The following is a 22,812-nucleotide window of genomic DNA, read 5'->3' as shown; positions in this document are numbered from 1 at the left end:
CTCTTAAGAGTCTAGTCCACAGAAAATTTTTCTCTGCTATCTAGTTCTGTCTCTTTGGGTTCTTATTACATAATATTTTTTAAAATTTCGAATTTTAGCTAAATGTCAAACGCAGGATCATCTGTTGACATACCTGACCAACAAACTTTGATGCTAGGGCTAAAGGGCAAGCTTTGGAGTAGACAACTCATGCATGCCAAGTATTGTACTTATTATCACTAGTGTTAGTAGTGTCCCCATCCTTCTTATTATGCATCACAGCAAACTTCTTAGATGTACTGCCATTATCATCCTCATCTTATAAATGAGAAAATGGAGTGTGTGAGAGATTAACTTGTTATGAATTATGTTTGGGCCCAGCAATACAGAAATTACCTCCTCAAAGGATTTGGGGAGAATTTATTGTAGGAATTCTTTAAAGAGAGTGTGGGGGTGATTATGGAACAAACATAAGGTGGTGGGCATCCCAAGACTAGCAACAGAGAGAAGCTTTTATCTACTCCGTGCCTGAGGGAACAAGGACACCAGAACCAGAGGGAACGTGGATCCCTGGGGGATGGAAGCTTGCCAAAACCACAGTGTGGACACGGAAAGGAAAGGGTGGGGGGAAAATATCTGCTACTCCCTCCCACTGTCTTCTAGGAGTGCCCCACTGGGGCCAAACCAGAAGGCAAGCAAGGCTGGGCTTATAGAAGTCAGCTTCCCGAGGCACAGTGCCAGACAGAGGCATCAGAAAAAGGACAGAGACTGTGTATCGGTACAAATCCAGAGGAATCAGTCCCTTCAAGGTCACGCAAGTCATTATGAAGACATACAGAAAAGACATTCCTGCCTGAATCCAGAATCTTCTTTTCAACTAGAAGATGTAAATGGTAAATGATTAGACTATTTTCTTCGACAGGTGTTTGCATTAACAGCAAAAGACTTCGTGTCTCTAAAGTTAAATTCAGTCATATTTATGTTGATTGAAAATATTCAAAACAAATAGGCAACCAAAACATCTAAAATGACAGCATGGGACCCTAACAGAATATATGTCGTTGCTCTATTTACTAGTAAAACTGGTTCGAGTGAACCCTGCAATAACAAAGAAACTAAAGAAATAAGAAATTCCCGCTAAAAAAATAAAAAGTTGTTTTTTTACTCTGTGCACCAACGTAAATTGCCATGTTTTAAATAGAACCCCAGAGAGGAATCCATATAGTCACCCAAATCAAAAATTAGAAACTAAGCCTGTCCATTTATTCTAATCCTGATCAACTGTAATTTTTTTTTCTGCATTTTCTACTAAATATTCAGCAAGCTGACGATAGGTATAGCAATGGGCTATTTTGCCTGCCATTCTAACTATATCAGCTACATGGTCTGCTGCACTAAATATAATGAAACTTGTATGGGGGAAGATAGCACAGCCCCTGAGAACAAAAATGAATTTCAAAAAAGGCAACATTACCAGAGCTATACAATCAAAACCTTCCCCTGCCAGAGAAACAGGGTGAAAAATGACCTTTACATGAGCTGGTGAAATAGCAAAGTGGTTTTCGTTGCCTCTCAAACATGGTCTGTGTTGGTGGAAGCAGAAGGCAGATTTCCCCCGTGGAAAGCTGCCACTTTACCAGGGGAAGCTGTTTTTCACGGGCAAATTCTCTTCCGGGGACAATTGCCGGTTTGACGGAGCACACATCGGGGAGTGATCGCTTGTCAGAGGCCGCGTGGGTCACAGTTTGAGACCAGGAAACACCATCTCCAAACACAGACAACGCAGCAGCATCCGGAGATAGAGAGGAGGCCGAGGATATTTCAGCAGCACAGCAAGAGGACATTTGCCAAGGAAGATGTTTCCATGTTGGTCTCCAGATACCGTATGCTTTTGTGAAGCCATTCCCCATAATCACATTAATGGTATCTTTCATTTGCAAGTACTTGACAGTTTCCAAAATGCTTTCGCATTTTGATCGTCCTAGCAATCCTATAAAGTGCTTAAGGCCAATACTTTTCTAGGGTAGCAGCTGAGACTCGGGGGTCAGGGGACTTCCAGAGCAATCAGAGCTGAGCCCGAGCCCTTGGGCTCCTCATCCCTGTTTCCCAGCGTGACTCCTGCCTCCAGACACATCATCTTAGCCTGGCACGTTCTCCTTCATCTGTTAGCCAGCCCCTCGCCCCCCGCCCCGTGCCACTCAGTGTCTTAACCCTGGTCTCAAAACCTTTACCACTTCCATTGACATAAATCGAAAAGAAACAGAAGATTAGCTTTTTGAGTCTCTTGTTTTCTACCTTGCTTATTCCCTCTCCCCTTCCATTTGTAGGAAAACCGAATTAAAGTAGCAAGAGAAATAACTGTGGGGAGCTGAGATGAGTAATCAATCCCTTGGTGGAAAAAAAAATAGTATGAATTATATAAACAGAAGATAACTTTATAGCTCTAGCATTTAGAATGGTAGATAACAGAGCAATACAAAATGTTATAGAATTGAGATTCTCTAAACATCCTTATATGCAGTAGGAAGAAAAATGAAATCATACAGATACAACTCAGCAACAAACGATCTTTTTGTTCATGGAGAAGATGGCATTTCAGTGAGCACTTCGTGGAGCTTTCACAACCCGCGAAGCCGAGAGGAATATTTTGCACAAGATTGCTTTGATCCGTGATAGGTATTTACAGGAGGCAGCCGAGGGCTCTAACCATTAAGAAAAATAAAATGAAATGCATACTGCTTGAATCCCCATTAGGTCTCAAGGGTAAAAGAGTGAATTTCTCTCCGCTCCTTCCTTCGTGGCATTTTTATTCCGTTCTGGACCACAGTTGGTGCCCGGCTGAGACGGCAGAACAGACTCGCAGCAAACCCCGCCCCGGGGCCTCCGCAGTCCGTGGCCCCGCGCTGCGCAGGAGCCGCGGAGGGTGCGCCGCGCTGCCCCGTCTTCTCCCTGCCTTGCCGGCCGCTCGCAGGGAAGCTGGGGAGCCCGGGGGGGGGGGGGGCAGATCCTAAATTAGCGGCAGCAGGTGCCGTGACCAGCTCTGGCCCCATCGTCCGGAGTGCTAAGTGGGCGCGTCTGTAACGAGGGTGTCCTTGTCCCCCTGCCTCCTCCTGACGCACCAGGAACCCAGGGTCCCCAGGCGGACCCTCTGGCAGGGGACGTCCACGTGGTCACGACTCTCACTTCCACAGACCTGCAATGGCCCCTCCCGAAAATCCAAACTCTGTTTCTAGAAATCCCTCTCGGGGGCCCAAGGAAGTGATTTCATGCCTGATTCCAGTCTCTGGAAGGTGCTCAAGTAACAGGTGGAGAAGTTTCTGGAGGCAGGAAAGGGATGGCTCGGGCCCAGGCCTGGAGATGCGGCGACCCGGCGGCGGTGGGGCGAGTCGGGACTCCGGGCAAGGAGCCCGCATCCCACTCGTGGCTGTTCCACGTCGCCGCCTGTCACCGCGCGGCCTGTCCTCGGCCGGGCAGGGCTGGCGCTCGGTGCCGAGGGACGGATGTGGAAGGAGCGACCAGCTGTGGCCCTGCGGGCGGGTCTGCGGCCTTCTCCGCGCTCGTCCCGGCTGATGGGGCAGGAACCGGCCCGGGGCTCGCCCCAGGAACACTAGTGACGGACTCAGGCCTGCAGAAGCCACAACCTGAAGAGTTCGTTTAAAATACAGAATCAGGGGCGCCTGGGTGGCTCAGTGGGTTAAAGCCTCTGCTTTCGGCTCCGGTCATGATCTCAGGGTCCTGGGATCGAGCCCCGCATCGGGTTCACTGCTCAGCGGGGAGCCTGCTTCCTCCTCTCTCTCTGCCTGCCTCTCAGCCTACCTGTGATCTCTGTCAAATAAAATAAAATAATTTTTAAAATAAAATTTTAAAAATAAATAAAATAAAATACAGAATCAGCCCCATCTCCTGAAGCCCTGTGGAATCATCCCATGAAGTAAATTCTGCCTCACATGAGACGAAATGGAACCGAGCGGAAAATGCAGAAAGAGGCGACAGACCCTGGCCAAGCCCGTGCCCCACCCCCGCCGGCTTAAGTCACCGAATGGGCGCCCTTGAGCGTCGCCCCTGCCTGTGCCTTATCGGGGAAATGTGGTCAGCCCACTCAGCCAGGGCTGTGGGCAGGATGAGCAAGGACAGGTCCTTCTAGAATGTTCTCTGAGGATGGGAGTCTGGAAATAATTTTCGCATCCTGCAGTTGACTCTTCTCTCTGCTTCTTCTGATCTCTCTCTCCCTCCGGGCTCCTGAGGCCCTTTCTGCCCTGAGCCTACAGCCAGCTTGTTCACTGAAAGATGATCCTGTTTGCAGAATGGTTGTCTCGGCTCAATCCTTGTTGATTTTTACCACTATCTCACTCACTGACCTTTCCCATGCATGGTGTGTGTGTGTGTGTGTGTGTGTGTGTGTGTGTGTGAATTTGCTGCTTCTCTTCTCTCTCTCTCACACCCCATACTCTTTCTCCATTTTCTTACCAATGTTAATGCCTGAAAGGTTGCTTTTGACTCACTAACCCACACTTCTCTAACTCCAAGTGTGAACGGTCATGCCAGAAAGGAGTCCAGCGCTCACATGTGCCTTCCCTAGGGACCCTCCTCCTCTGGCCTCTCCTGACATCCAGGCCACAATGGCCATCCTGGCACAGATCAAGCTCTAGACTCAACATCTAAGAATACTTTGTTGCTGTTGTTTTGGCTCTTTCTGTGGTTTTCTGTCAATGGCAAGAGCCTCTTCAGTAATAACATCAGAATAAAATGCATTCATTTTCCTCCATATCCTCAAATGACTGTGGAAACGAGGGACGACATGGCGGAGGAACTGGAAAGAGTGTGGCAGAAAGTTGAAAGACTTTTCTCCGCAAATGAGAGGAAAGCCTATAGAGCTGACCCGAGGACTGGGTAGCGTGAGATCACAGGAAATGAAAGCCTTTGCCAGTGAGTTCCGCAGACAAGAGAGTGATGATGTCGCTATTTGAAATTGCAACTATTTGCCCAGGATGACTGGCTCTAAATTTAATACGACTCAGTTGAGCAAACAGAGTGGAGATTTTCCGATATTTTTCATAAACTCCCTCCCAATGAGAAGGAGGTCATTTTAGCTTGCCATCTTAAATTTTCTTTTGGGGATGCATCATCTTGGTAATATGCTGGTTTCCTCCTCCTCTTCTGTTTTATGTCGTTTGAATAGACAGCTGGCTTCCCTGGCCTTAGGTAGTTAAGGAACCTCAGATCAAGACCTGGTCTGGTCTGCCCACATTGACATCTGCTAAAGCTATCCATTTGGCCTTTTGGGGGGATATACTGGCACTTTTCACTGGATCCACTGATCAAAGCATCTTCCTTAATCGTAGAATGCTTACTTATATCCTCTTCTTCAACCCCAGTCCTCTGCCCAGAACTTTCTAGATGCTCTGCCTCTGAACTGAGGCCTATGGGGAGTCACAAGTGTAGGGTCATTGGCTCAATCTAGATACCAACTTATTAATTCCTGTCTTCTCCAGAATGTCCATTCAGATAGGAGACATCAGGGTGTGTAAGACTCACCCAGTACCTTCTCTTGGTTTTCTTTTTCCCACCATCACCCAGGTCTGGAAGGAACAGAGCCCTCTCTTAAGTCCTGTCTCAGTTTCTTTCTAGCCAGGATATATAATAAAACTCAGACTTGGCGGGGGGCAGGAAATAAAAGAAAAAAAAAAAAAAACTTCAGACTTAGTCCTCTAGACCTGACTTTTCAAAATTTATAAAAACCTGCGAGAGAGACTCAAATCATACTCTAAATTTCAGAAGCAGAATATTGACTTCATATTTCTCTTGCTGTAATAATAGTACTTGAGGCAAATAAAAACCCATGGCAGATTAGGGAGAAAGTGCCCGTGAGTAATGAGGTGCCCTTGAGTGACCGATCTTGAGGAGTCTAGGGCTGTGTTGGGGGAACAGAAAGTGGCACCTCTTGGGTGTGGCGGGCAGCAGTTTCCTTCTCTTTTCACCACACACTGACTCAGAAAGCCAAAGTCTGTGGAGATCCCGGCAGAATGAACTGGAAGAACTATATCCCTAGTGAAGCAAAACTGAAAACAGAAATACATTCCTCTCGTAACGTCTAGTTTTCTCCATTCTATGCTCTCCCAGCCACCCACATGATGTTTATCACGTCAGAGATATGGATCCCACTCACCGCTCACAAACGCCCAGAGACAGGATGTGGGATTTCCACAGGCACAGGGGAGCGCTGGCAGAGTTCAAAGACGGAGATATGCCGGCTGGACTAGTCAAGTGGGGATGTCTCACCATCTGCAGTGAGCCAGCTGGCCACCCAGGAGAGCTGGTGGTGTACATTCTAGTCCAAGTACAGGAGAAGACTAATGTCCCAGCTCACAAATAGGCGGAAAGAGCGAATTCTCCATCATCCCCTTTTCTTCTGTTCAGGCTTGCAGTGGATTGGAGGAGGCCCACCCACAGTGGGGAGGACAATCTCTTTCACTTGGTCTACAGATCCAAATGTCAATCTCATCTATAAGCACCCCCCAACACACACACACGCAGAACATTGTGTAATTCAATGTCTTGGCACCCTTTGGCCTAGTCAAGTGGGCACGTAAAATGATCCAACACACCTGCCATGAAGAGTGGGCTCTTGGCTCTCTACAGGTGATTTCAGGATGCGAGGCAGACAGTTTGAGTGAGAATTTCCAATAGCAGTCATGGGACTATTGAAGCTCAATAAATGACAGATTGCCCCGTTCTGAAATGGGCATAACTGAACTTTGATATGACCTGCAGGTTCGTGCCGGAGGCCATGCCCCTTCTTCCATGAACGCCTGGGCAGTAGCAGGATGACTCTGTACCTCCCCTCGCTTAACCCTTGCATGGAAGTGATTAAGGAGAAGTAAAAGTACCCAAGTCAAGATTGAAGAAACACAGCACAGTAAACCATGTTTTAATGGTATTAACCACCTCTTAAAACACAGCAATTACTCAATGGAGTTTAAAGCAAACGACTTGCTCAAATGGAACTAAGTCACAGCTTAGTTAGGAACTTCTGTCTTTGAAAGAAGACTTTATTCATCATGTAGCCAAACCTTCTAACTTAAAAATAGCAATGCAAAATCCAAACTTAGGTAAGAATAGGATAAATAATATTTTTTTTTTCATGTAGGAAACTTCCATTTCTTTACCTCTTTTTTGGAACGTTCAATATCCCTATCTCCTCTGTCATTTGCTTTGTTCCATGACTTGGTGTATGTAGGAATCTAGAAACTAATTGAGAGAGCTTGGAGGAGAAGGTGGATGGGGGAGGTTGGTAGGGATGGAAAACCTGCTCAAACAGGTAAAGCAATTATATTCAGCTCCCCTAAGTCAGAGAGACTAAGAAGTCAGCTCCCCTAAGAAATCCTGAATCATTTCTGCTTTGTCTAGATTTGTAAGATGTTCTTTCCTTTCATGTCTTGTATTAAAAATCTAACTGGGAAGAAGGCATGTAAAATTAGGAGTGCCAAAATACGAATTTATACCTGATTCGTCAGGGGAAACACAGAGATGGTTGGTCAGTCCTTAACTAGGATACGTCATTATGAACCTTGATGAGCACCAGACTCTTACACCTAAGAAAGTCAAAAGATACCAAGGGAGAACATAAAAGAATTGACACTTTTATTTATGATGGGGAAATACTGGTTCCATTTCTTAGCTTCTACTTTCGAGGTGACTCAAATGATCTGTTCACCATATTTTTAATTCAGATTTTTTTTTTAATTTAAGTCTAATTGACACACAAGGTTACACTGGTTTCAGGTGCAAAACTTCGTGATTCAGCTTCACTACACATTATGCTCTGTTCACCGCAAGTAGACCCCTCTGTAACCATACAACACCGTTACAATAGCATTGATTATATTCCCAGTTCAGATTTTCTTTTAAGATTTTATTTATTTATTTGATACAGAGAGACACAGCGAGAGAGGGAACATAAGCAGGGGGAGTGAGAGAGGGAGAAGCAGACTCCCCACTGAGCAGGGAGCCTGATGTGGGACTCGATCCCAGGATCCTGGAATCATGACCTGAGCCGAAGGCAGAGGCTTAACTGAGCCACCCAGGCACCCCTCAATTCAGATTTTTAAAGGAATTCAATTTAAAGTTTAAATGGAGTTTAAAAAGTAAGGTTTAAAATCTATTAACCTGGAAAGATGACATCTGACATTCTTCAAAAAAAAAAAATTTGATATGCTTCAATTCTTAAAATTTAAGTCAATTCATGTTTTCACCATGGTACTGAATTTTCATCTCTGCTGCAAAACAAATGAAAAACCTCAAACATATGTTCACATCCTTTGTAATTCCCATCAGTATTTGCCCTCGGTATGTCAGAATGATGGAGTCATTTTACTGGGTGGCTTGTTTTGATAATGGCAATGAAAGACTAAAAGTTATGCTGTGTCAGTGATCTGCCAACTAAAAAACCTATAGAGAAAAATTTTAACATAACCAATTCACTAGCTTTCAATCTCCAAAGCATATTATTATGTTAAGTATTTCATATAATCACCTACTCATGTGCTGAGTTTCTAAATGAAGAGGTAAATACATATGAGAGTAAAGGCAACTAATGAGTTAACTTTTTTTTTTTAAGATTTTATTTATTCATTTGAGTGGAAGAGAGACAAAGAGCACAAGCAGGGGGAGAGGCAGAGGGAGAGAGAGAAGCAGACTCTCTGCTGAGCTGGGACCCTGACCCCAGCACCCTGGGATCATGGCCTGAGCTGAAGGCAGACACTTAACTGCTTGAACCACCCAGGAGCCCCTACTTATTTCTTTTTTAATACAATTTTTAAAATATTTTCCAGAAGCTAATACAGTGCCTGACATGTGATTGGTGGATGTCCAAAAAAATGTCAGTGAATGCATAAAAATAACCTAAAAAAAAAAAAAAGACAAGATGTAAGGTGAGAAAGTAAACCAATATAAAATCAAGTATCATCTTGCATTTCTTTTCAGTTTTGGCTACACTTGAAACACTTTCCTCTCTAGTCACTTAAGACACTGAAATTATCTTTAATTTAAAAATTACCTTCATTAACTATGTTTGGCATAAAAAGAGAATAAAAATGCAATTTGTAAACCCTGATTACAGGCTCTTTTGCTCTGAAGAAATACAATGATCTCATTTTTAGGTTCCTCTCAAAATGATGAAGAGAAGCATAACTCATCTAATTCAGTGAGTAAATACTAGTAACTTGCATGTTAAACTGTAAAAATTTCCCTACCATAGCCTGGCAGTCAAATTCACTTTAAAAGGGAAGTATATAATTTCTAAATGACAGAATTTAAGTTTTCGCTTGACTTGCTTTTGTTATTACCTCTCTCCCAGACAAATCGGCTTGAGTCTATGTCAGTAGCTGTTTCGTGAGTTATACACCCAGCCTCCCCCAAAACAGTTTCCAAAAAGAACAGTATACGTCAGCCAGGAATGTAAGGCCGCTCTCTGTTCTCTTTGCTGTGGTCTGGCCCTGCTCCATTCAGAAGAATATACTAACGCCAGGGGATTGTTCTTAAAAAAAAAAGAAAAGAAAATTTTCTCCTTTATGTTTCATTTTGCTTTTTCATTGTCAGGGACCACAAAATCAATACTTGTCAAGTTGCCATCATACTGATAATTTTCAGTCAATTCAGTCCACAAGTGAATGGAGCCTTGGGTGCTTTTTGTGATTGGCACTGGGGGTTAAGGACGTTAAACTCCTAATTCTCAAGGCGTATCCAATATTTTTCCAATAAAGCCACCAGGAGATATGTATACAGGATGAATATAAAATTAGCTGTAAGCCTTTAAAAAAATTTTTTTGCCCTAAACTCTCATAAACATCCAATGTAACAATGTAATAAGGATAATAGTAGAACTTTGTGATCATGCGTTGAGGTAATTAAAGAACAACTAAGGTGTTATGGCTTACTCTACATCTTCACCTGCTAGATTTTTCAGTTCTAAATTTTTGAGGCAGAAAGGAAGGTAAGTAGAAAAGCATCTTACAAGTATCTATTTTTAAGAATTTACAGGGGTGCCTGGGTGGCTCAGTGGGTTAAAGCCTCTGCCTTCAGCTCAGGTCATGATCCCAGGGTCCTGGGATCGAGCCCCGCATCGGGCTCTCTGCTCGGCGGGGAGCCTGCTTCCTCTTCTCTCTCTGCCTGCCTCTCTGCCTACTTGTGATCTGTCTGTCAAATAAATAAATAAAATCTTTAAAAAAAAAAAAGAATTTACAAAATTTGGGGGACACTCGATTGACTTTTGCATTGAGTTGAAAAAGGACCAAAGGAAAAAATTCAAAAGTAAAAAAAAAGTAAATAAAATAGAATAAAATTAAAACTTTGAAAATATTTGAAAAGATGAAAGTAGTTTAATTAATGTGGATGGTGATTTGGCCATCACAAGTGGAAGACTTAGAGAATCTTCAAACAAATCTGTACACTTGAGATCATTTAGATCAACTCATTCATTTAAAAAAATTGGTTTTATAAAGGATCAGAAATGTAAGTCACAACGCTAATTTTCAGCAGATCCTGACCTAAAATCAGGATCTCCTTAAAGGATCAGGTTTCTCAACTTGTTTGAGGGAAAGCATTGTATCCCTAAGGTCCCAACGGTGAAATCAACCAACAGCCGCCATATGTATTGACTATTTGGAGCCCTAAAACAATACCGTCAAGAGGCAGAGAGGATGGCAAATGGTCCACCTACCTTCTTCCTTACAAAGGACTTGACATGAATTAGGGGGTGCAGGGAGGGTTTCATAGTAATTCACTTGTTTTATTGATTAATTGACTGATTTATGGGCACACCGTGGAGAAATATCCTCAGGAACTTGCTTTGACAGAAAAGGAACAGCCGCAGAGAAGGAGAGCGCACCTTCAAAATGTGTAACCCAAGCCCTGTGCCGAGCGCTAGCTTTCTCTCCTTTACAGAAATGTTCATAATTAAAGAATTATGCATGCCTTTCTGCTTCTCATCTTCTGTGAACAAAATCGAGCTTAGCAATAAGCAGCTTCCCTCTAAAATCACGGGTCTGGGTTCAGACACTTAAATTTCAAGGACCTTGAGCAGATCCCTTCGCCTCCCCTCTTAGGATGGCATTTTCTGTAGGGGAAGCAGTGAGGGCCTTGTGGGTGTTTGAGGCTCAGTGAGGTAATGCACAGACTTCAAGTGACCAAGCCTGGCCTAAATCCTTGCCCCCTGGGGGTTAGCTATTGTTCTCACATTACTACAATTGTTGCTGTTATTTCAATTCATTAGAAACTGGAACTCTGCAACAAAACACACACCACCCCCCCACCCCCCACCCCCCACCCCCACCCCCGTTGTCTTGAAAATCAGATCAGATGTCTGCGCTACACTGGAAACAGATTGTGTGTGTGTGTGTGTGTGTGTGTGTGTGTGTCAGTTGGAAGGGAGGCCCCAAATGATCAATACAGTATTTTATAAATTTAGCAGCAAACTTGTAATTGCTAAGTGACAGAGACTGAGCTAGGTACATTTTAAACACTACATCTCCACCAAAGTCCTGTGAGAGTACTCTGACCCTTGCTTTAAAACTTAACATTGATTTTAATTAATTAAATCCAATTAATAAATTAATGGCACTTCTCTTTTTAACTTAACCATTTACATAAAGAACTATTAGTGAGGGGCGCCCGGGTGGTTCAGTCAGTCAAGCATCCCACTCTTGGTTTCGACTAAGGTCATGATCTTGGGGTCCTAGGGTTGCCCTGCTCAGTGTGGAGTCTGCTAGACTCAGTCTTTCTGCCCCTCCCCTCAGCCCACTCATGCATGTGCTCTCCCTCTCTCCCTCTTTCTCTAAAGAAGAAATAAATCTTTTTTAGGAAGCACAGTTACTTTCTTGTGCATTTGTCCAGAGTTTCATGTACATGCAAGCGAAGACATACTTTTCTTTATTAAAATGTTTGTCCAGTATACATATTACTGCCACCCTTTTTTCATTTAGTATTGTGTTTTAGGTATCTATTTTAATAGTAGTAGTGACAAAAGTACTACTATTTAATGAGTAATAATCATAACATACACTGTTTTAAGATTCACATATATTAATTCATTTAATATTTAAACCTCTGAAAAAAGTACTGACACAATATACCTATTTTATAGATGAGAAATTATCAGGTGTTGTGAGTTCCAAATATTTTTCCTAGCTTTTATTTGCCTGCTCATGTGTATGATATCTTTTTTATTTTAAAAAAAAAAAAAAAAGGTCTTTTCTCAGGCAGTGCCATTCTGTTTTTTCTTTTGTCACCTTTTGGCTTAGATCATAGCTTGAAACTCCTTTTTCCTGAGTTTATATAGGAATTCTTTCCTATTTTCTTCTACTACTTTTTTTTTTACTTGCTTTCTCTGCAATTTATGTCACTGGAGGCAGAGACATGGATCCAGTATTTTTTTTAACGACCAGTGTCCATCCCAGCTTATTGGAGGGTCCAGTTTCCCTCACAGACTGGAGATGACACTTCCCTTCCGTATTTACCTCTCATACGATGGCGGATCTGTTTCCAGACTTGCTGTCCGATTGCTTCTGTCCTTTGTCCATTTTGCTTGCACTTTCTTACCCCAGATCCAAGTCGGAACTCACCAGAGCTCATAGAGAGAAACTTCAGCTTCTTTTTGCAGCTGCTAAAAGGAAAGTGGAATGCCTGCATTGTCAGAGGACAATAGAGATTAAACCATTAATGGAATAAAAGTGTTAATTGGCTTTAACTGCTCCGCGGCAGAAAGAAAGGCTGTGCTTTGAAGAATTTCATTACTTTCTATAATTAAACATTAAATTTTAAATACTGAATAGATACACCACGGGGTTTTCAGGAAAGTGCTCCTGCTCCTCTCCACTGCTGAGGGTTTAAAATTTTTGTGTGCATGGTGGGTAAATATTTGGTCATGAAATATATCCACAATATTGCAAAACTTACACTGAGAATGAAGTCATACAGCTTTGAACGTGCACAACGTTGCCAGAGGTAGACAGATTGTCTATAGTAAAATTGCATCTAAGGACCCACAGATAACTATTCTAAAGTATCTATGTTCACTTTTTTTTTTTTAAGATTTTATTTATTTATTTGACACACAGAGAGAGAAATCACAAGTAGGCAGAGAGGCAGGCAGAGAGAGAGGAGGAAGCAGGCCCGCTGCTGAGCAGAGAGCCCGATGCGGGGCTGGATCCCAGGACCCTGAGATCACGACCTGAGCCAAAGCCAGAGGCTTAACCCACTGAGCCACCCACGCACTCTCTATGTTCACTTTTTAAAAGTAAAATATTTCCATAACTTTTGTTTGGGTGAATTTCTTTTGCTTGTGATCTGGAAAAAGACTGGGACTTAACCCTTCAGACAGAGTTAAGTTTGAGACTTAAAGGCAGGAAAAGGAGGGCATCCTTAATAGCTTACGTGGTACGTAGGGCATGTTTTTAAGAGATTTGCTTCCCGGGGACCCTCTTTTAGAGCTGTCTCTCCCCTTTGAGCAGAACTGGGAGAACCCTGCATAGCGGAGCCCCTCATTTGAGGTTTGGTTTCCTGTGAACACAGACATTCCTTCACGCCATCTCTGCTTGGTCCTTACTAGAACACAGCAGAGACTAGTTATTTGGAATGACTGTGGAAGTGAGTGGTGAGATGGACTGGAGAAGGAGAGGACAACGGGAATTTGAGAAAGAGCCATCGAGGGGCGCCTGGGGGCTCAGCTGGTAAAGCATCTGCCTTCCGCACAGGTCATGATCCTGGAGTCTTGGGATCGAGCCCTGCATTGGGCTCCCTGCTCAGTGGGAGTCTGCCAACCCCACAGCTCATGCCTCTCTTGCTCTCTCTCAAATAAATAAATAAAATTGGGAGGAAGGAAGAAAGAAAGGAAGAAAAGAAAAAGAGGGAAAGGAAAGGAGCCTGTCAAGAAATACTAGGATTTTCTTGGACTCTTACTCTGTGGAACCGTATTGACAACGTAACACACGCCGGCTGCCTAGAGTGGAGGGGTCCGCTCATCGTTAGGTTGCTGTAGTGAAGTGCAGAGAAGGCAGGCAGGCCAGAAGGGACAGGCTCAGGCTTCCAGGAGCTCCCCACCGCCGCCCCCATGCCAGGGCAGTCACACGGGAAATGCTTGTCCCCCCCAACGATGGTGTGTGCAAGACGTGAGAAGCCTTGTTAACCGGGGGAGCTACAGCAAGCCTTACCATCAGGGTTTTTCCTAAGGATCAGTCACATGGGCAGGCTGAGTCTCTCGACTCCAACCTCCACCGGAGCAAAGGAAGCATCATATTAGGATAAACTCATCCAGTCATACTGGGACAGCATGGCTCAAGGCCTCAGACACACAAAAACTCACTCACTCTTATCAGGCTGCATATTCCCAACCAAGACTCACAGAAACTGGCCAAGGGACCGCCCCCCTCCCCATCTCCCTCCTGTGTCCACCCCAACCCCCACCCCCCAGCCCAAACACAGGCTTTTCTTCAGAACGGGCAGGGTTTGGGTGCCCGTGGCCCGCTGGATTAATCCCTCCGTGACCAAATGGAAACAACCTTGTAACCAAGTCTTTTTGCCCCAGTTTTATAGATAAGGGACTGAATTGGTAAAGCAATGTGTCCTGGTCAACCCCCCATTACCTCCTGTTGGCCCCGCCCCTCTGCCTGCTAGCACTTACTACAGGTAAGTGTGTTCTTCTCCCAACAATGCCTGTTTTCCCCACTCCTTGTAGAGCCTTGGAGGCAGTGAGTCGTGTATACGTCTCCATCCTTTCCATCCTCAGGCTCAGGACAGTGCCTGGCTTACTGTACCTGCCCGATAAATATGGGATAAATGAACATCACCGGCCATGACATGATGGTTGACATCTGTGCCTTTTGACTTTCGGATCCGATACTATTCTAATGTCCCCTAGGTCACAATGTCAAAAGCAAAAAACAAAACACAACAAAACAACACCCTGGAACTTAATGTGTCAGTCCTACTTAGAATTTTTATGAGGCTCTGGTTTGTTCCTTAAAGCCGAAGGAAACTTAGAGAGGATATTCTATGACATTCAATGTTTGGTAAGAAAAAATATGAATTTTGTGAAAACACCTTGCTAAGTAGAAAGAGAGCTAACGATTGTAATTGTATATAAATTTCCATCAAATTCAGTTTGGAGCCAAGACCGACATAGAGTATCCACAAGGTCACCTTTTCTGCAAATAAATGCAATCGCGGAACGCGCATGTTAGTGGCAAGGGGGTTAGGCTACTCAGATGCAGGTAGTACCTCTGTCTTGGCTCTTCCCAAGTTAAGGAAAAGGTTCTTTTAGTTTTTTTGTTCCTTTTGTCATGATGTTTCCTTTCTGACCTTCAGTGTCCTATGTCACTGTCTGAAACTATACAAACAGCTTCTGATTATCCTCATTTGGGCCCTGAGTGTGATCTCCGACTCCCCTTCAATGAAATGGTGATGTGTAGAGTTTGATATGCCTGTGCTTCCCAAACTATAACGTGCAGAGGAGTCACTTGGGGTCTAGGATACACAGTTCCATTCCGTTAATCCGGACAGGCCCCAGTGAGGCCGGGGTCGCGAGTCTGTGGACCACACGTGGAGTAGCAAGTCGAAATGACTTCATCTCTCCCCATCTTCTCTAGTACCAGCTTGCTCCCCAAAAACTCTTCAGACATCTAAGAAGGAATAAATATCTGTATCTGCTTCTTATGAGCCCCAAGATAACATGTTTTAAACACTAAGCAGGGAAACCTAAGCTGTTCGCTCCAACACCGCAGACGAAAGTCACTAAGTAAGAACTAATTTTACCGAAGGCATGTGAGCAGCTTGGCTGTAGGTACCCGCGTTGAAGAAAGACCATCTTTGACTGCAAATGTCTCCACTTTTTAAAGCTAGTGTGTTTTAAGGCCTTGTTTGATGATCCAAGAAAGGCTGGAGTGGACAGGAGTCTGTGTTTCAGAGGCTGGAGGAAACCCCCCGTAAGCTTCTAAACCCTTTCCGGGCAGCTGAGTCCCAGGAAGTGGGCAAGGGTGGACCCCCACCCACCCCGTCGGTGACTGAGTAAGAAATGACAGTCGGTGTCTTCACCGTCTCATCTCCAAGGAGTCCCACGCGGTGCTTTCACAGGACAAGGAGCAGAGCCCTCGTGGGAACAAGCCGGCCCTCCACGTGTCAGTCCCTGCCCCGCTCCGACTGGTGGACTTCTGGACTCCTCTGAATCAACAAAGAAAGCTCATTTGTTTCACTTTGTGAAAACGCTTCATTTTCCCCCCAGACTTTCCATTTCACGCTGTGTGAATTTTATTAAGATCTTTTTCACAGAAGCTAAGTGCTAGCTCTATGGGGCCCTACGGGATAGCTTCCGTAGCCTCTGTGATGTCTGAAGCCTCTTGAGACATTTCTTTTCCACCGAAAACTCCTTGGAGAGCCATAGAGAAGAATGCAAAATCTTTGTGGTGCTGGAAGACATAGTTTGACCTCGTGAACACCTCGTGCAAATCTTTTGATGTTCTAATCTGAAAACCAACGGCACAGTGCTCCAGCCAATATCTGAGTAGATAGCATCATACTGAGAGTGCGTGGGTCTTTCTGAGGGTCTCCAGTTATTTTTAAAGGCTGGCTTAAAGTATTAAATTAGAAATATTTTTCATCGTAGAATTAGTCTTTGTTAATAAAATTAATAGGATTCTATTGCCTTAGCAAGGTGTCAGTGGTTTTATTCCAATAAAGCGATGTTTTAAAGGGGTAATTATAATTAAATAATTGAAAAAGAATTTTTATTCTAATATTTTTCCCTCTTGAGTGTACATAATAGAACTTCTACCGTTATTATATGCTCTCAGAAATGACCTAGTAATCGCTGCTAATAGTCCACCAGATAAAAATATTAAAATTAAATTACTCTTTTCTCTATGGTGGATATTTTAGATTGGTCTTTCCACTGTCGTAAGGATCTTGTGGGATGAGTACAGTTATTTGTCCTATGTTAGAAAGGTGAAAGGAGGAATAGGCAAGTTATTTAACTTGTCCCAGATCACACTGCTGGTAAGTGCCAAAGCCAAAATTCAAGCCAAATATCCTCACATCCAAATCGGGTCTTCTTTAGGCCGGGGCATTTCTTGGATTCACAAGATCTGCTTAAGGATCGCTCGGTTTAAATCCCAGCTTCAGCTTGTGTGTGCAAATCCATAAACTACAAAATGCGTAGTCTTCTTGGTGCCTCCAAAAGCGAGTATAAAATTGAAGATTTTTCTTAAGTTCTTTACATTTCATGCGCTCTCAAATCATAGGAAATAGTGTTATGATAACACAAATGTGAAAATCCTTAAAGGAAACAACTACTTGTTTGTATTCATAAGACAGGCGAGTGCTGCATGGCAGTGGCTGAACCCACTTGTGCCTGTTTCCGTCCAGGGTTGTGAACACTTCATTTTTAAAATCCCGGACAGACATGGGTTTTTCCCCTTCGTTCCATCTCATGTACCATTTAAAGATGTGTTGGTTGGTTGGTTGGCTCGGTCAAGGCTGAATCCCCTTCCCTAGCTCCCGCGGAAGTCAAGGAGGCGGGTGACACAGGGCACGGGCATCTTTTACATGGAGAACTGTTACGCACTTGAACACATGAAGACCCATCTCTTTCCCTATCTCTATTCTCACAGAATGTGTGACACAGGAGAAGGACTATTCACTTTTCAAACAAGGGAAGGAGAAATGATCTATCAGAAGGTCCATTCCGCGACACTGGCCATAGCTGAGCAACATGAAAGATTAATGCTAGAAATGGAGCAGAAGGCCCGGGTAAGGCTCCTTTCCTCGGTAACCTAACAGCTTGGAAATGAATGTCGCTGAGGTCTGGTGCACATCATGTATCTGTGGGCCCATTCACGTCAGCGCCCTGGTGTCCACCCCGACCCCACCCCCGCTTCAAGAGCTCACCCCAGGTACCGAATCCCATGTCTCTAATGCCCTATTCAGCATATGCCCAAAGAAGTTCTTTTGGGCCACGGGTAGGGAGCTGTGTGCTCCATATATCTCCCCATGACCTGTTGGCACAGTTATCTAAAGAGCGCTGGGGTGCATAGAGAGTGAATTATGAAACAGTGCTCCCTTATATCTCTGCATAGAGATTCAACTGGGGGACCAAAATAATTGGGGGGCCAAAATAAGCAGGGAAATTTAGTTACCCCCAGAAAGGATTCTACTTTCTTTTTGTCTTTGTTTGTCCTAGATTCTCTGAAACTTCTAACACTTTCTGCACGTGTTTCAGAGCCAGTCATAAAATATTTGCAGAAGGACCTTATACTGTTTCCCAACAGTATAAGGAACAATACAACAGCTTTGTGGTCAAGCTAAGAAATCATTTAGTAAAGAATCTGAAACCACAACTTTTTACAAGTAGCTGAGGAAAAATTATAAGTGTTGATACTAACTTCTTGGAAAGGCAAATAATGGGGTGATTATTGGTCATAATCTTAAGATGTGACCATTCTTCAAGATTTATGGAGAGGCATTTGATTTCATTAATGAGGGAACGGGAGGAGTTTGGGGACGTAAGTGGGTTACTCACTGGAATGACACTCATCCTGTTCCGGTTTCAAGACAACAGAGTTCTATATGTAGTACTACATTTGTTCTGATTTTTTAAATTCTCCATTACATAATGTTTTTGACACATACAAAATTATCTTTTAGGTATAACAAAACAATAAGTAATTTAGCAAATGATCTTGTTATTCTTAACGCATTTCTAATTTTGCCAATACTACATACACATTTTTATCTATCTAGGAAGAGCTTTAAAGAGTTTTCCTGGAGTACCAGGGTGGCTCAGTTGGTTAAGCAACTGCCTTCAGCTCAGGTCATGATCCTGGAGTCCTGGGATCAAGTCCCATGTCAGGCTCCTTACTCAGCAGGGAGCCTGGTTCTCACTCTCCCTCTGCCTGCTACTCTGCCTGCTTGTGCACTTTCTCTCTCTTTCTGTCAATTAAATAAATAAAAATTTTAAATAAAATAAAACAAAAAAATAAAGAGCTTTCTTAATACCTCAGTGTGACAAGTGAAAATCAGGCTTTATGCAGGACAAAGGGCCTTTCATAGGGATGAATGAGTGGCCTGAACATTAGTAAGATTATTAATATGATTGTGTGATTAATTGTAGAAGCATTAATAAGACATTGGTGTAACTTAGTCTCCTAGAAAGATTTGGGTTAACTGTAAACCATTTTAACAGTTACCTAATTACTATGACATTTAACCAAGGGCTTAAATCAGTGAGAAACTAGAACTATCAAATTCCAAATTATTTCAGAATCTACTGATGTTTGCAACCAAAATTTACAGTGCCATGTCACTTGCTGCTTTTTAACAGTTAACAATTAACTACACTTAACAGTAGCTTTATTTATAGCTGCTGCTCTCAACAGGCAAAAAGCTAATGGTACAGTTATTTAATTGTATTGTCGTGAAGGACATGCCAGAAGCTCTTTGACAAAACCATATTGTCTGCTGTAAAGGAGAGCACTGGGTATGTGTCCTGAGCCCATATGCCTTTTCCACCACTTCCTGGCTCTTATCACCTTGGGCACCTTGGAATATTAACTTCTAAATGTTTCAATTTCCTTTATCTGTAAAATGAGGATATAATAGTTCTACTTCTTTGGTTGTTATGAGGTACTTGTGCATTCAAATCTGTAAAGTACTGAGAATAGGCCTGGCACATGGCAAGTACCACGAAAAGGTTCATTATTACGATAGAGATCCATCTGTAGGAGTGATTTTGAATAATTATAAGACTTGTAATGTTTGTGAAGACTCTTAATTGTTATTCCCAACTGTCGCTACATAATATCTTTCAATCCCTTTCAAGTATGTCTAACAATCTTGTGCCAAAAAATTTGCAAAACAAAATTTAATTCACATTTGCTATTGATGCTGTTGTGGGTGATAAACATGATAATGTCCTGTGCGGCCGAGAAGCATGTCCCCAGAGCTGAGCCAGGTGGTTGCTGTTTGGGGTTCAAGACCAGCCCTGCACTGACTTAGATCTCAGGCAGTCTACCACTGGGGGTGTGGGGGTTCCACCATGGGGTGCATCAGGGACCCGGGTGCTCGGAGATGGAAAAGTGGGGCAGGTGTTTAAATAGCAGGCTCACCAAAGAAACCAGATATTTCTAAGAATCACGACATCAAAGACCCCATCAGTTTGGTGCACACATGCAAATAGAGCATTTGATTTAATTTCGAATGCAATCGCACAGCTATGCTTTTCTCTGAAGTTTCGGATGGACTCCTACGATTATTTCCTACGTCGCGCATTCTTCAGAGGAAGCCGAGCTGATGTTTTTCAGACAGCATGCTACCAAGACCTGACAACTCCCCACATTCCTCACATTCTGGGACCCTAAGTTAACATTTCCAGGCCTCCCAGACATAATTTTTACTTTTTGTTTTAAGAGACTGCCTCGACATGCTCAAACCTCTTTGAAAGAAGAAATTCCGACGACTATGACATAGTAGTTAAACACCCTCTAACGCTTCGTTTGCTTATTTAAGGAAAACAAAGGCCTGTGCTATCAACTGGGCAGAAGTATAGCTTGAGAGCTAGAAAGATAGCCCCGAACTTCAGATATAAAAACCATGCATCTTCCTCATTACGTGTCTCCTACAAAATCAGAAGGTGACGTTGCTCGTTGGCTTTCCAGTTTTAAAAATGGTCTGTGTCAGATTGTTACTGAGCACGTAGAAAATGCCTGCATAGTTTTACCACATTCGCATTTGTTACTAGATCAAATTAGGAATGAGCTATACAAGTAATAAATGGCCCCGAACCTTGTGATTCAGACTTCTTACTCAGCTTTGTGGTCAAGCACATTTATTTTCATCCTTTTAAAGAGAAGTGATTTGGGTGCCCGGGTGCCTCAGTTGGTTAAGCGACTGCCTTCGGCTCAGGTCATGATCCCCGACTCCCAGGATCAAGTCCCACATCAGGCTCTCAGCTCCATGGGGAGTCTGCTTCTCCCCCTGACCTTCTCCCCTCTCATGCTCTCTCTCTCTCAAATAAATAAATAAGATCTTTAAAAAATTTTTTAAATAAAGAGAGGTGATTTAACAGTGTTACTGTCTTACATATAAACAAATGTATATGAGAAATAATATCTCAACAACCATTTCTTAACTGTAACAGAAAACTCCATATAATCTTTTGACATCCATGTGTGCTTAGAACCTAGGTTTGCCCGTGTTTATTACCTTCCTTCCTGGGGGTGGGGGGGACACAAGAAGAAACATATTTTGATATGGCTCCATGATCTAAGTTAGGCAATGTTTCTGTCCTTGTTTAAAGAATCAGATGTCTAAAAAAATAAAGAATAAAAAAACATCTATATCTAGAAAAAGTTCCCAGCCTTGTGAATAAAACAGTACATTTGCACTATAGAGTACTGGATAACAAGAATCACTAAATCAGTAAGGCTATTAAAAATAACACCGAGGAGGGACGTCTGGGTGGCTCAGTTGGTTAAGCAGCTGCCTTCGGCTCAGGTCATGATCCCAGGGTCCTGGGATCGAGTCCCACATCAGGCTCCTTGCTTGGCAGGGAGCCTGCTTCTCCCTCTGCCTCTGCCTGCCTCTCTGTCTGCCTGTGCTTGCTCGCTCTCTCTCCCTCTGTCTCTGACAAATAAATAAATAAAATCTTTAAAAAAAAATAATAACACGGAGGACATGGGGAGATGGAGAGGAGAAGTGAACTGGGGACAATCTGAGGGGGAGACGAACCATGAGAGACTGCGGACTCTGAGAAACAAAGTGAGGGTTTTGGAGGGGAGGGGGTGGGAGGTTTGGTGAGCCTAGTGGTGGATATTAAGGAGGACACCTAATTGCATGGAGCACTGGGTGTGGTGCATAAACAATGAATCTTGGAACATTAAAAAAAATTTTTTTTCATTTCCTTCACTGAGAAAGATGATGCAAGAATTAATTACTATTAAGCAACACCAGAAGTTTTTAAGTAGAGCTTAGCCATGGATTAACCATTCACAGGACTGTAAAGGGTTTACTCTGCTCACTAAGCTGCCTGCTGATACACAGAAGAGCAAGGAAGTTCCTTCTCTCACGTGAGGCGGAAGTTTGTGGGATCAAGCAACTTACACTGCCTGAGTACGATGATCTCATTCCTTTTACTCCTTGAAATAGCAAACATTTCCCAGGCCTTCCTCATCCTGGTGAGATGACGGCATCACGCGATTTGGGTCCGAAGTACTGAAAACACCCCTTGAGTCCTTGGGCTCAATGGACCCTGACCTATTTCTCAGAGCACCAGCTTATCGGAAGGTCCTTAATTAAAGCTCCATAAGGAATGAATTCTGCACTACGAGGAGACACGCTTCCCCTCTGGCTTCCACGTGTAGGGCGTCAGCTTCTCACTCTCCTGTCCGAGCTGGAATCCGAAAATGCTCACAAAAGGGGCTAATGGTCCTCTGTGTTTTCTTTAGCTGTTAACACCAAAGCATCTTATTTCAGAGGACAGTTTTGGTTTTGGGGTGCACAGAAGGTGAAACCACAGTCATAAATTTTGAACTAGAAGTCGTTCTGAGAGATTCACTAAGGCTCAAATCCCTGAGGAAATGATTAAAGCTAGATGGGTAAGCAAATGGCATCGCTAGAATTGGCATTTCACGGAGATCGTTCTTGTTCTTAGAACCAGCAGAGTTCTTTGGGTGCTGCTACTAAAATCATTTATAGGTCCTCTGCCATCCATGTGTAGCATGATCGAGGAAACTCTTCTTGTCTTTGTGATAGAAGCTGTTCATTAGAAACCATCACTAAATGTGCCCTTGTGAT

General features: G+C 43.3%; 1 protein-coding gene across 1 annotated transcript in view; it reads left to right on the top strand.

Annotated features, from left to right (window-relative positions):
- The window catches only part of DOK6 (docking protein 6), a 381,693-nt gene that overhangs the window by 274,577 nt on the left and 84,304 nt on the right, over positions 1 to 22,812 (top strand). Inside the window, exon 6 of the mRNA XM_082698915.1 lies at positions 17,634 to 17,772. Within this exon, the coding sequence (XP_082555041.1) occupies positions 17,634 to 17,772 (139 nt within the window). The remainder of the gene's footprint in view (positions 1 to 17,633; positions 17,773 to 22,812) is intronic.

Source organism: Mustela nivalis, assembly GCF_964662115.1.
Source record: "Mustela nivalis genome assembly, chromosome: 14".
In the NCBI taxonomy this organism is placed as follows: Eukaryota; Metazoa; Chordata; class Mammalia; order Carnivora; family Mustelidae; genus Mustela; species Mustela nivalis.
Note: the sequence above shows the minus strand (reverse complement) of the source record. Positions and strands in the feature narration are given on the sequence as shown.